Consider the following 13,280-nt stretch of genomic DNA (forward strand, 5'->3'; position numbering starts at 1 on the left):
AAAAAAAAATTTCGGTTTTTTTATAAATATATAAAATAAAACTATAAACTTTAACCTTTCCAAAATCATTTGAGTTTTTTTTTATTGTCAAACTGAACAAAGGTTATAATGATTTAAAAAAATAATTTATTCTTGGTTACGACATTCATAATTCTGCCTTTTTTGTCCTTTTGCTCAAAAATAATTTTTCGGTTATTTTCTTTCATTTTGAATGCCATATAGCAAGATATCGAATTATTTGAAATTTTGCATGAATATTTTCTAGGGAATAGACTACGGACTAGTTTATTAAACTATTATTTAACATTTTTCAGTTAAAACAACTAATTCCAATTTTTTGATTTTTTTTTTGCCAAATAAATTTCTATATTTACTCCAAAATATCTAAATATTAATACTATATCTAATCTGTTGCCTATTACCTAAGTTGAGTTTTTATAAGTAGTATAAGGAAAAAGTAATAAAGAAATAATAAATTTCTACAAATCTATGTAATTTTGAAAAGAGGTCAATATTTGGTTTCTTTTACCCAGATTAGTTCCCCCCCCCCATAATTTCTAAAACAAAGTTGTTATTTTTTTTTGTGTTTATTCCACGTTTTCGTGAAAAATACTCACAGAAATCAAAATAAAAAATTTCTAAATTAAAAATTTGGCAGACTTGCCTCCTTCGGGTCCCTTAAACGAAAAGCATTTAATTCCTTTATAGTTTCCTTTTTTAAAAAAAAACTTCTGCGCGTTCTGAAATTATGATCAAATAATAAATTTTACAACGTTGTTTTCCTCAGTCATTTTTTTAAATTTTTAATTGGAAAATCTTTATGAAACAAGAGCAAACCCATAAAGTGAGAGATAAGAGATTAAATAGTTATTTGTGCAGATGCAAGTAAAGTAGTTTTTAATTCATGATATCAAACTAAATAATTTGCTTGTATTCAATATACGTCCATCTGCAAGTGCGTAAAAATGTAAGTTATAAAACTGGGTGTCAATGCAAAATTAAGTTGTAGCGATTAAATTTAGGCATTGATTCAAATGAATCCTTAAATTCAAGAAGTTTTACCTGCTCTTCAAATTTTTTGTCTCTTTCCTTCAATAGCTCGTTAATTTGTGATCGGATTTCTGATAAGTCAGTGTTATGACTAACGCTAACATCACCCAAAGGAAAAGCTGAAATAAAAAAATAGTTAAGTATGTCTGTCATCTTACTAAAGTAAATTTTTACAATGAGATAGTTTATTAAATTGCAATTTCATTTTTAATTAAAATCTCATCATTAATTCAACTTCAACGTATTCAAATTTAATAAATAATTTTAAACGAATCTGTTACAATTCGATAATTAAAATTAGGGTTATTTATCAATAATAAAAAGAATTTATCAATCATTTTATCAATGATTTTACCAATAATTTTCACTGAGAAAAAAAGCATGGTTGAAGCTATCAGTATGTGTTAAAATTTATCGTGCTTCTGGCTCTATGGGAACGCCAACCGAAGCTTTTTGGTAATGGTATTGGCGGAATTAACAATAAATACGGTTTTGCAACATGCAATAGAATTTTTTTGAAAGTGGAGATATTTAGTAATTTTATTAAGATACCATAGAGCAATGCATAAAAACCATTTATTTGGATAAATTTGCATTTCAGTTTTGTATTTTTTACTAAATGTGTGGTAATCAGAACTATAATTTTGAAAATAAAAATTTCTAATAGACCATTAACATATGAACGAAAAAATTATCAAATGAATAGTTTAAATATATTGGTTTTAATTACCAGAAATATGCTTTTTTGAAATGGCATTACCATGCTGTACGGCTTTTTAAACAAAATTTTTTCTCCGCTTATTAATTAATCTTATTTTTCTTTACTAATGTAAAGAAAAGAACATGCTGGAGTTTTTTTTTTTTTTTGGTAAAAATATAGATATTGTTATTCAGAAATATTTTACAATTCAATTTCCAATTTCGTTTTAGAATGAATTGAGTTATTAAATTTGGACAGATGTTTTAATTAATACATTAAAGCCCATCGAATAATTAAATTTCTCTTCCCTTAAAACGGGGCATGTTGAAAAAAAAATGTAATTTTCAAATTTCAAAAAATACACCGTACGTAAAAAAAAAAAAAACTATTTAATAAGTAAAAAACTAGCAGTAGCATTTAAGAAAACTCTCAACACACTGTTATTAAAAAATGATTTGAAATCGAACATACAAATTATATCACATGGAAAAGTTGTTGCTCACTTCTTAAAAATATTTTAAGGTTAGGTTAAAAATATTTTAAGGTTTAACAAATAATGGTGGTTACGTTACATAAAATGGCTCTAAAAACTTTTAAACTACTAAAAAAAGAAATTTAAGCAAAAAATGAATAAATAAATTTATAATATATATATATATATATATATATATATATATATATATATATATATATATATATATATATATATATATATATATATATATATATATATATATATATATATATATATATATATATATATATATATATATATATATATATATATATATATATATATATATATATATATATATATATATATATATATATATATATATATATATATATATATATATATATATATATATTTGATGTCTTAATATTTTGCTTCCTTTGAGCTTTTTCAATTTTGCAGCTGATACTAATCAGTACAAGTTAACCGGATTCTCCTTTTGATCTTGAGGCAAATTTCATGTTTGTTTTTCTCAAAGCGGATTTATAAAGGTGATGTTTTTTTGTAGATTACAATTTTCATTGAGAGTTTTTCGCTCATTTTAGTAAGAATAATTCTTTTTTATCGAAAGTATATTTTTTTAAGAATTATTATTATCATTAGATTTAACACTGCTATTTGTTTATTTAAGGAGAAAAAAGTTTCAACTTTTCCTTGTGTAAATTGATTCTTTTCTGTACGAAAAAAAATTGCAAAAGAAAAGTGAAAAGGAATAACTATAAATTTTTTTTCTTTCGAAAAAATTGGAGAAAAAAATCAGCACAAATTAAAATAGCATCTTTTAATTAAAATATTTTTTATTTGGTGAAATAGTTAAAAAAGATTTTAATTAATTTAATTATACCGATATGATTTTCAAATTTTTTTTAAAAAAATTACTTACCATCTTCAATTAAATTAGCCTTCCGATGGTGTTCTTCTTCATATTTTTGCAATGACAGTAATTTCAATGGAAGACTAACTTTTTCGACATTCTCTCTAAAAATATAATATAACTTTAAATAATAATATAATAATAATATAACTTTATAATAAAAAGAGAAGAAATTTTTTAAATAATGCTTTGAGAACTTAGAATAACTTATAGAAAAAAAATTTAAATTTATGAAATGTGTTAAAAATTCCTAGAACTTAACAGCAAATAGCATTTGAAAGGCGATAAAAATGGTCGCTTTTATGAATGATAAAAATGTTTTTGTCTTTCCGTTTTAGAATTTCTAATGGGAAAATAAGAAATATGGGTAAAGAATAACTTATCATATTTTCAACTTCTAAGGTGTTTGCAAGCTTGGTAATAATATTAAAATAAAATTATAACTTTATACGGAACGAATTCTGAATTCCATAAAAAGAGATACTGATAATAAAACATTTTATAACTATCAATTTTATGTTTTTTTTTAAATGGGGTAATAAGAAACATTGGTTGTAAAAATTATTATAATTTCAACTTTTTGGATGTTTCGAAAGGGGGTAGTAATAGTAAAATTAACTAACAATTTTAAACTTCACGAATTCTAAATGGGGTAAAAAGAGAGACTGAAGATAGTCGAAACACATTATCTGCAAATTTTATGGTTGGTTCCAAATGAAGTAATCAGAAACATTGGTTATAAAACTAATTATAACTTCAATTTTACGGGTGCTTGCGAATGGGGTAATAATAGTAAATGAATTATAACTTAAACTTCATGATTACAAAATGGGGTGAAACGATGAAAATATAATGAAAGATAATAGCTTTAAACATCAAGCTCTGAAATGGGGTAATAAGAAGATAAAAAAAATGACAAAAATATTATTACTTTCAACTGTATGGATGTTCCAACTTCTCAAGTTCTGGATGTTCTTTACGGATCACACTCACAAAAAATTAAAATAAAACTGTTTAAAATAAATTGATGTCAGTAATTATGGGGCTATTCCTCTCTAAATATATTCTTTTCCGGAATGTATCATTTTATATATTTAAAAGAATATACATCGAAAAGTTCATTAAAAATATTGATATATATTTTGGAATAGTTACTGCTCTTTCGTCAGTCAAAATATAAACTCAGAGAGTTAATTTCTTTATATTTTTTGTACTTATTTAATTACTTCAATTGAAAAAGCAACTTATTTTTGTCAGCTCCATTTTTATTTCTAAATGGTGATGACAAAAAGCATCGCAAATCCCTGATTGATAGTATATAACATCATTATTAATATCCCAATACAATAAAATATTTTAACATTTATATTAAAGCTTATTACTTACTTTTTTGCTGATGTCCCATGACTCTGGTTATGCGTGAAATAATATAGATTTTATACTATTATAAACATTTAATCGCTATTCTAAGATTTTTCCTTTATTAATTTTTATACACTGTTAGAATTTTCGTCCTAAAATTATGGTAAAATTTTCGGCAACATTTCCCATCCAATTAACTTCAAAGTTTACAGTAAAAATCAGTTTTTATCTTTACGGTTTTGAAACCGTTTACAGCTACTATGATTATAAAACCAAGAATACAGAACCATACGGTTTTTTAAACCATTTACAACTAGCGTGATTTCCAAATGGCAAAATAGAAATTTAACTGCACGTTGGAGCAAGGCTTTTTGTTAAGTAGTGGGCAGGATAGTAGAAACTCTTCATGTGTTGAAGGGAATGGAGGAAATATCGCGGTGTCAAGTCTTGGAACGAACCCCCGTTCTCTCAGCCGTGAGATTTGCCCCCTCGTCTATAATATCTACCCATCATTAAAAAATTAAGTTGCTTCATCAGGTGAGCTTAGTGCGATAAAATTCCAGTTGTTTAACCGTTTTAGGTGAAAGAAGTTAATAAACGGTTTTTCTCACAGTTAACAGTTTGAATACCATCTTATTTACGGGTATTTTACTGTTTTGCTTGAATAAGGTAAAATAACAATCAAATAAATTATAATTTAAATACTTTTTCCGAGAAATTTCTAACAGTGTATTAAAAATATGAAATATATAAATGCCAAATATATTAATGTATATATTGAGTATACGTTGAGTACATATTGATATATATATATATATATATATATATATATATATATATATATATATATATATATATATATATATATATATATTGAGTATATATATATATCTATGCAAAAATTGAGTGAAGGAGCAATATTAGCGAAAAATACAGTAACATTACTGAATCAGTGTAATTATATAAATATAATAATTACGGTATAAAATTGTACGGAAAAAATAGTTATTACGGTAATAAGGAAATACGGACGTGGCAGTACTTTTTCCCGTGATTAGATCCGGTATGTTTTGCAGTGTTTTGAACTTAGTTCGAACTCTCCTTTATTCTCTCTGTGCTACGTGGAAGTTCGATTAATAAATTAATTTTATTTTAATAATTAGTGTATATATGCATTATAAGTTAATAATTCTTCCTTATATAGTTTCTGAAAAATAATTTTAGTGAATCTTAATGTTGCATATCTTACTGTAATTATAAATATTAAAGTTGCTGAACACAAAAGCATGGTGTCAACTACTTTATATCAAGTAGTGCAAAGCGACATTACTCGTTTTTCAGAACAGCGGTTTTGGTGTTTAGTAGTTGCTACCATTTTTAGTGTAAAAGTACAAAAAAATTTTACAGAGTAATTAATATACTATATCTCCTTATTAATAATATTATTGATATCATATCAACTACTCTATTTAATAAATCACAAAACATTTCCCCTTATTAAAAAAATTGAAAATAAAATTATCTATCACCTTTATTTTAAAGATCACTTTTTCATCGAAAATATTCTGCAATTCTAGTGGAAGCACAATCATGACACACAAAATTTTTTAAGATACTTTTCAAAAGTCAGTTAGTCATAGAAGGTTAAAAATATTGTATGATCATTCCAAATAACTAATCATGATGATAGATGCAACAGTCGCCTTTAAATGAAGAAAATGCAAGACAAATTTAATTATCCTATCTCTAATTATTGTAACTTAATTGATAAGTACTTTTAAATAATTAGTAAGTATTTTTTATCAATGGTAAACAGCATAACAACAATACAATAATAGTGATATCTGATCCTGGCTTCATTTACTTAAATTCCTTCGAATGGTAACTGTTAATTTCATTGCGAAATTAATAAAAGTTGATGAATGCCTACCTTTGTTTTAGCAATCATATTTACAGTGTTTAAAAGCTCTATATCAATTATGGATGGTGCAAGACGACATGGTTCTCCGTCTACTTGGACAGGAATGGTGCATGATGTGACTAGTTTAGCTCTCTTGCATTGAGCTATGGCTGAACCATGACCACCAGCTTGTAGCAAAGGCTGTAAAGTAATAGATGAATAAAAATTTTGATCTTGTATTTGCAAATATTTTGTTCATCGTTAAGAAGTTTAGAACACATTGAATCATAGTAGCAGGCAAATTTGCTGTCACCTTAATGCTGTAGATTTCTAATGTTCCTCACATTTACCAGAATGCCTCACATTTTACAGATTTTTTAAAAGATTTAAACAGCTGCAATTTCCTGAGAAAAAATTCCAGTTGTGACTTCTTTTTCATAAAAAACAGCCAATGCCTTCTAAAGTTATTCAAGTTTGCAGAAAAAAGTGCTTTTCAGTTTTTCTTTTTTAATTTTTCATTTCATAGATAATTTTTAACGAACTACTTACCAATTGGTATGTGGTTAAACCGATGACTTCAATCATGCCATCATCAGTTCTTGGTGATTGAAAATTGGTTGATCCAGATGTCCCCCATGGTTTTGTACCACCTCCATAACTAAAATTAAAAGATAAAATATCATTTTAAAAAATAACAGAAAATATCAATTCATACTGAAAAAGAAATGTGGTCAAAACTACCAGAATATGGTAACCGTGTTTCTGGCTCTATGGGAACACCAAAAAGCTCGATAACTTTCACCCAAGTGTTTTGGTAATGATTTCGATAAAATTTAAAATAAATTATGATTTTGAAATACCTGATGAAATTCGGTAAATCTGGATAAAATTTGGCTATTTTATCACGATGTCCGGCATAAAATCGATTTATATGGTGAAATGTACTGTCAAGTTTTGAATTTTTACTAAATGTGTAGTAATTAGAGTATAATTCTGAAAACCATATGAACGGGAATCATTGCTAAATGAATGATTTAAATACTGTATATTTAGGTTTTATTAACTAGAATTTGGACTTCTGTTAAAAAAGGCCGGGGTTGTATACTCGACTCCGAGTAGACGACCCCGAGTACTCGACCCCGAGACCCACCGAGTAGATGCAATTTACACGCACAAAAAATCTGAGAATTGAAATTCATGTATTCGATCGCTGACGAGTACCATGGGCACGAAGATCTGAAGAAAGTTTCTTTCCCCTTCAGAAATATGTCAAAATTGTGAAAGTTGCCTTACGAATGAGTGGTGCTGCCATCTATCCGGGATGCTTTGAGATAAGACGTACTTTTACCTTTGTGGTGCTGTCTTTTTAAACGAAAAGCGCACCTTCCTGACTTAATTCGCAACAAAAAAAAGCCAATAATTGGCGTGCTTGCCTTGTCCAAATGTTATAAGAAAGAATACATGTTCTTTTACCAGAGAATGTCTATACAACACATAAAGGTGATTCCAACAGTATTTTTTTTTCTCTGTGTAGGATATAGTTCTTTAAAAAAAATGCTACTCATTTTTAATTTGAACTAAAAAATTCCTCTTATCCATAAATATTTATAAACTTTTAATACTAAAATTAATCCATAAATGAATAATAAATTTTAATATGTTTTACTAAAATATTTAAAACACCAGTACTGATTTACTCTCCCTCACAGTTCAGGTTAGCTCTTCAATTTTACGCACGGTAAACTAAAGTTACCCAAGCTGAAATCTCAATCCCTTTTCTATTTTTACATTGTGTCTTTTTTACAAAATTTAAAAACACATTCCCTAGATTTCATTCGTGCTGTTTTTTGATGTAGCAGTTCCCAATATTTTTCATCGTTTCTAAAAGTAAACCAAAATACATAGTGTTACAAAATGGATCTTACTAGGAGAATACTACGACTGATGGAAACATAACCGAAAAACAATTTTCTCCGATTTAAGTTCTCTTCCAAAAAAAAAAAGCGTTGCCAATTTTTGCATCAAAAATCGACAAATATTTCCAAACTTTATCGCATTTCAGAACCTATTTTTGCTTCCTTAGAACTCCATTCAGAGAATGTTGCCTACTTAGACGTGCAGAAAAATAATGTTCTCCGAAAATCTGAGCTTCAAGCAAAATGTAAATAAGAAACTTTATTACTTTTTGCTTTGATAACGTTGCAGGCTTCAAAACACAAAATACTCCCAGTTCAGGATATTGAATTTTCAAGATATTTGAAATTTTCAGAAATGTCGTTTTATAACTATAGAGTTCGAAATTTCGAAGCATTTGGAAACTCAATGAAAGAAATTGAAAATAATTTAACGCCTAACTTTTCTTTCCGCTTCAAAGAATTTTGATTTCGTGTATGAAAACTAAAATGAGAAGTTGAACATAGCTTTACTTAAGTTCTTTCAATTTCAGACATATCTGATTTCGTTTATGAAAACTAAATTTATCTATTGAAAGTAATTTTACATCAAACTTCTTTTTTATCATAGATATATATCATTTTGTTCATTTAAAAGAAACTTGGCTAGTGAAATAGTTTTTTGTCCAATATCTTTCTATCTCAGATATATTCTGTTCATGAAAATTAAACGAATAAAAAATTAAAGTGGGGTCGGGATAACCTGATTGGCAGGGCGCTGGACTCAGGTTCGTGAAAATGGGAGTTCGAATCCAGACTGGCAAAGACTCTCCGTGTAGTAAATTGTAACTGGTGCACGTTAAATGTGTCGGGTCACAAAGCCCACTATGTTTCTATAACAAATTACGCCTCTGGGGATACTGAATTGGAGATTGATATTGTTCTCTGGTTCAGGTCAAAATTACGATCTGTGGATGATTGAATGGATGCATGAATGGGTCCGCACTATAAACTGGTGTGACGTATGAGTGTGTCAAAAGTTGAATTATTAGCCATAGATGGCGCCACTGGAAGAAAAGAACAATCGCACACCTTGCCTTAATGACCTACGACAATAATAACGAATTAAAGTAATTTTACACCAAATCGATATCGTTCATGAAAATTAAAGAAGTTGTAAAAAAAAAATTTGCGCAAACTATTTCCTAACTTTGTTTATATATGATTCCGTTCATTAGATTTAAACTAAGGTTAAAAATAATCTCGTTCCCAACTTTTTTGTTCTCAAATGTATTTGATGCCGTTCATCAAAATTTAACTTGAAAATATTTTTATTAAAACTAAATTAAGTATCGAAAATAAATTCGTGTTAACTTTTTCCAATTGTATCGATGCATTGAGTTTTATTTATGAAACATCAATTTATTTTCTTGTCAGTTTAGTTTTGAAAATTATTCCTAGAATACTTTCACTACTTGGTATCGGTAGTTTTTTGTATCATACAATCATATCTCAATTTAAAAGTACTTTGGATCATTTTACCGTAATCTGGATGTATATTTGAATCAGCTTTATTATTTTAATCTTCTTTATTTAAATCATTTTATCTTTGTTATCAATATATTCCTCAATGAATTAAATGTAGGTTTATTTTTAGAAGCTTATCTTTTGTGGCAATGAATTTAAAAAAAATACAGGGTGCTCGTGACGACAGCTTTTAATATAAATTTATAAAATTCTTTTCAAAAAGAAATTTTGAAAAATGCATTTGCTAGAGTTCAGAAATAAATGTTTAAGCTGGAAACAAGAAAGCGTTATAGATATCTTACAAATTATTACTGTGGAAAGGGGGAATGAAAACGCCAAAACTTATTTTATAGCTGACGAAATTAGAGACGAGTTCAAATGCGATTATTAGAATTTTTGTCCTGCTATGAAACATGTTTTTAAGTTTTGTGATCCCGTTATTTACAGTAATAATAATTTGTCAGATTTCAATAGATTTTCTTCTTCTTTTTCGCCTCAAAATTAATTCTTTTTACTCTATTTTTATAAACAATTCTATAAGTATTTATTTAAGGCAGTTAGCATGGATAAAATAGAAATAAATTGAAAAATAAGATTCAGGATATTGTCTACTATACGTCCTGAATAACGGAAAATACAAAAGAGTCTTTCCGAAAGTCAAATATATAACCATTATTATATCCATATTATAACCCGTACATATTTAATGGGAATTAAAGTAAAAAGTTAAATTTTAAAAATGTTTTGAAATTATTGCTTCAGAGCCTGCGTTTAAAAACATTTGTTGGTTATTTTACTTTCGGAAATTTTTATTTATAAGGAGGATTTTATTTGTTTGGTTTTTGCGAAAATGATAGATAAGAATTTACAAAAGTATGCTTACATTTTTTGCCCTCGTGAAATAAAATGTCACTGATAGATTTGAATAGGACGTTGCTTTGGGTTTTTTTTTTCAGAGGACAGATTTTTTTTCAAGAGTGAATGAGTTTTTAAAAATACCTACTCCATCAATATTTCAATAATTATTTATAAAAACGTACAAAAATATTGAAATAAAATAATTGAATTTTGAAATGAGTATACATTCTTATATTCTGCATTTTAACTTGCAATATTTTTCTTAAACCCTCAAATAAATTAAATTTGAAGTGTTTATGAATTAATTAAATATAATTTAACATTTTAAATTTAGAAAATATTTGCATCAACATTTTCTTACCTTGAAATGTTTAGAAATAATATGGAATGAACCTTTAATTCTCTCAGCTTATGTGTCATGTCTTGTCCATCACACTGTAAAGACAAGCATTATAACCTCGGTCATTAAATATTTGGCTAAATAATTCAATAAGATTTATGCAAAAACATTTATGATAATTTCAATTTCTTTCAGAAAGGCATGAACAACTTCGTACATTTCAATGGAAAAAACCCAAATTAGCCTGAAAAGTAAAGGTGGGAAATATCGACATGTTTTGAGCGCTCAAAACAGATTATTATCCACCAGCAAGAAAGAATATTGTATTTCCCGTTTCATCACTGTTGGTACTTTTAAAAAAGTAAATCAACTTCCAAATTGATGCTAAAAACTTGGCTTCTTTTGTTAAATAAAAATTCGATGCATGGACTCAAAGAAAAATGCATTTTGTTCGAGCCCATTATATCAAATACGTACTTTTTTTTTAACCTTTTAACGAATAATTTATTTCTGGAAAGAATGAATTAATATATTTGTGAAACTATAACTGATATCAGAAAAGAATTAAGAATTTAGATTTGTTAGATAAAATTTATTCAAATTTTGATCGAATTGACAAAAATTGAATTGACACTCGTTCATCAGTAGGACAAATTTGTTGGTCACTCTTTCAGGGGCACCATAATAGGTGGGCAAGCGTTACTTCTACAGTAAGAGCAGATAGTACAAAGAATGAAATGCCTTGTCAGGGATTCAATCCCAGGACCTTTCTGGTGTGAAGTCAGCTCCTTGAGAACAATGCAGTCCGGTTGGCGAATTTGATAAATATGAATATTATGACCTTTACAATGGCTTTCGCCCTTTCTGTAAATATGGCTTTTAAACTTACACACATGTAAAAATTAAACATTTTTATGGCCATTAAGGTAATATTTATTGTATTATAGCCAAACAATGTATTTTTCTGTATTAAATTAAATCGCAGTCATAATTCATTAGTCATGCAATAAACTTCCAAACACATATACCAACACATAAAAGTTTATATATATATATATATATATAATGTATTTAAATTTAAAAAAAATGAAATTTGATTATGCTTAATATTTCGCACTTACTTCCAAAGAAATATAATTGCAGAGATCTTTCCATTTTCTTTGTATTAAATCTTTTCCACCAGCTTGCCCATAAAACATTTTGTTCCGAAACCTGCTATTGAACTTACCCGGTCTCGCCTCTGAAAAATTTAATTTATTTCATCCATATTTTTATTCAAATGATCGATTCTAAATAATTATCTGCTTTTTTCGAGTTTAATTTAACGTATTGAATGATTTGAAGAAAAAAAACACTTTTTCCCTACACCAAATATCTAGATAAAATTTATGAACATTCTTTATACGGAAATATACAGAATTGGTTTTAGGATCAAACCCCTCTTTAGCACTTAATACATATTTTTATAATACAAGAGTTTATTTTTAAAATTTATCTCGAACTGTAGTTCGAAATTCCGACCAAGATCATTACGATCTATAAAGTTTGCTGTCTCTGATTTTTCAAAAGAGTGTTTAGTTATTTTCAATTGAGACCCGTGTAGTTTTGAGTATTAAATCCTAAAGTAAATTTCTAATAGAACTCACGTCAAATTTTCTGTTAATTGTGACACGACTTTATTACCTATACATTATTTAAAATAAGAATTTCTTTTTACGATCTTAAAATTTATGGAAATGGTAATTCTGTATAAACTCAGGAATCAATTACATTTAATTAAAAGCAGTTGATTCATCAACAATGTTTAGGTTCGTGATTCGAGAAAAATATCTCAAGCAGTAGTTCGATAATATATATAAGTATATGTAAATATATCAAACTTATTATGATCTATAAAGTTTTATTGTCATTGATTTTTCAAAATTGGGTCTAGCTATTTTCAGATGAGATCATGCGCGTTAATGCTTTACGTAATAAGTTCTAAAATAGATTTACAGATCTCATGTCAAATTTTACTGTTACGTTATTACATATATATAATTTTAAGTAAGACATTTTTTTTTACTACTTTTAAACTTTATGGAAATTGTGATTTCGTATGAACTTAAGAGTCAATCACATCTACTACATAAAAGCAGTTGATTTATCAATTTTTCAATCAATGTTTAGGTACATCATTGGTAGGTACAACAATTAGGCATCAATGTTTTGGTACAATAGAGTTGTTTTCATCAAGAAATATTTTTGTCGAAATATTTTGTCT

General features: G+C 27.1%; 1 protein-coding gene across 3 annotated transcripts in view; it reads right to left on the bottom strand.

Moving 5' to 3' along the window:
- Positions 1–13,280, bottom strand: part of LOC107449338 (retinal degeneration A) — a 91,953-nt gene that overhangs the window by 22,830 nt on the left and 55,843 nt on the right. For all 3 annotated transcript variants that reach the window (XM_087169122.1, XM_087169121.1, XM_087169123.1), the window contains 7 exons: positions 12,139–12,257; positions 11,039–11,112; positions 6,950–7,058; positions 6,431–6,601; positions 4,525–4,547; positions 3,148–3,242; positions 1,063–1,169 (listed from right to left, as the gene is read on the bottom strand). In XM_087169122.1, the coding sequence (XP_087025248.1) occupies positions 1,063–1,169; positions 3,148–3,242; positions 4,525–4,547; positions 6,431–6,601; positions 6,950–7,058; positions 11,039–11,112; positions 12,139–12,257 (698 nt within the window). The remainder of the gene's footprint in view (positions 1–1,062; positions 1,170–3,147; positions 3,243–4,524; positions 4,548–6,430; positions 6,602–6,949; positions 7,059–11,038; positions 11,113–12,138; positions 12,258–13,280) is intronic.

Source organism: Parasteatoda tepidariorum, chromosome 8 (genome assembly GCF_982258835.1).
Source record: "Parasteatoda tepidariorum strain Cologne lab strain chromosome 8, Ptep-v5.0, whole genome shotgun sequence".
Lineage (NCBI taxonomy): Eukaryota > Metazoa > Arthropoda > Arachnida > Araneae > Theridiidae > Parasteatoda > Parasteatoda tepidariorum.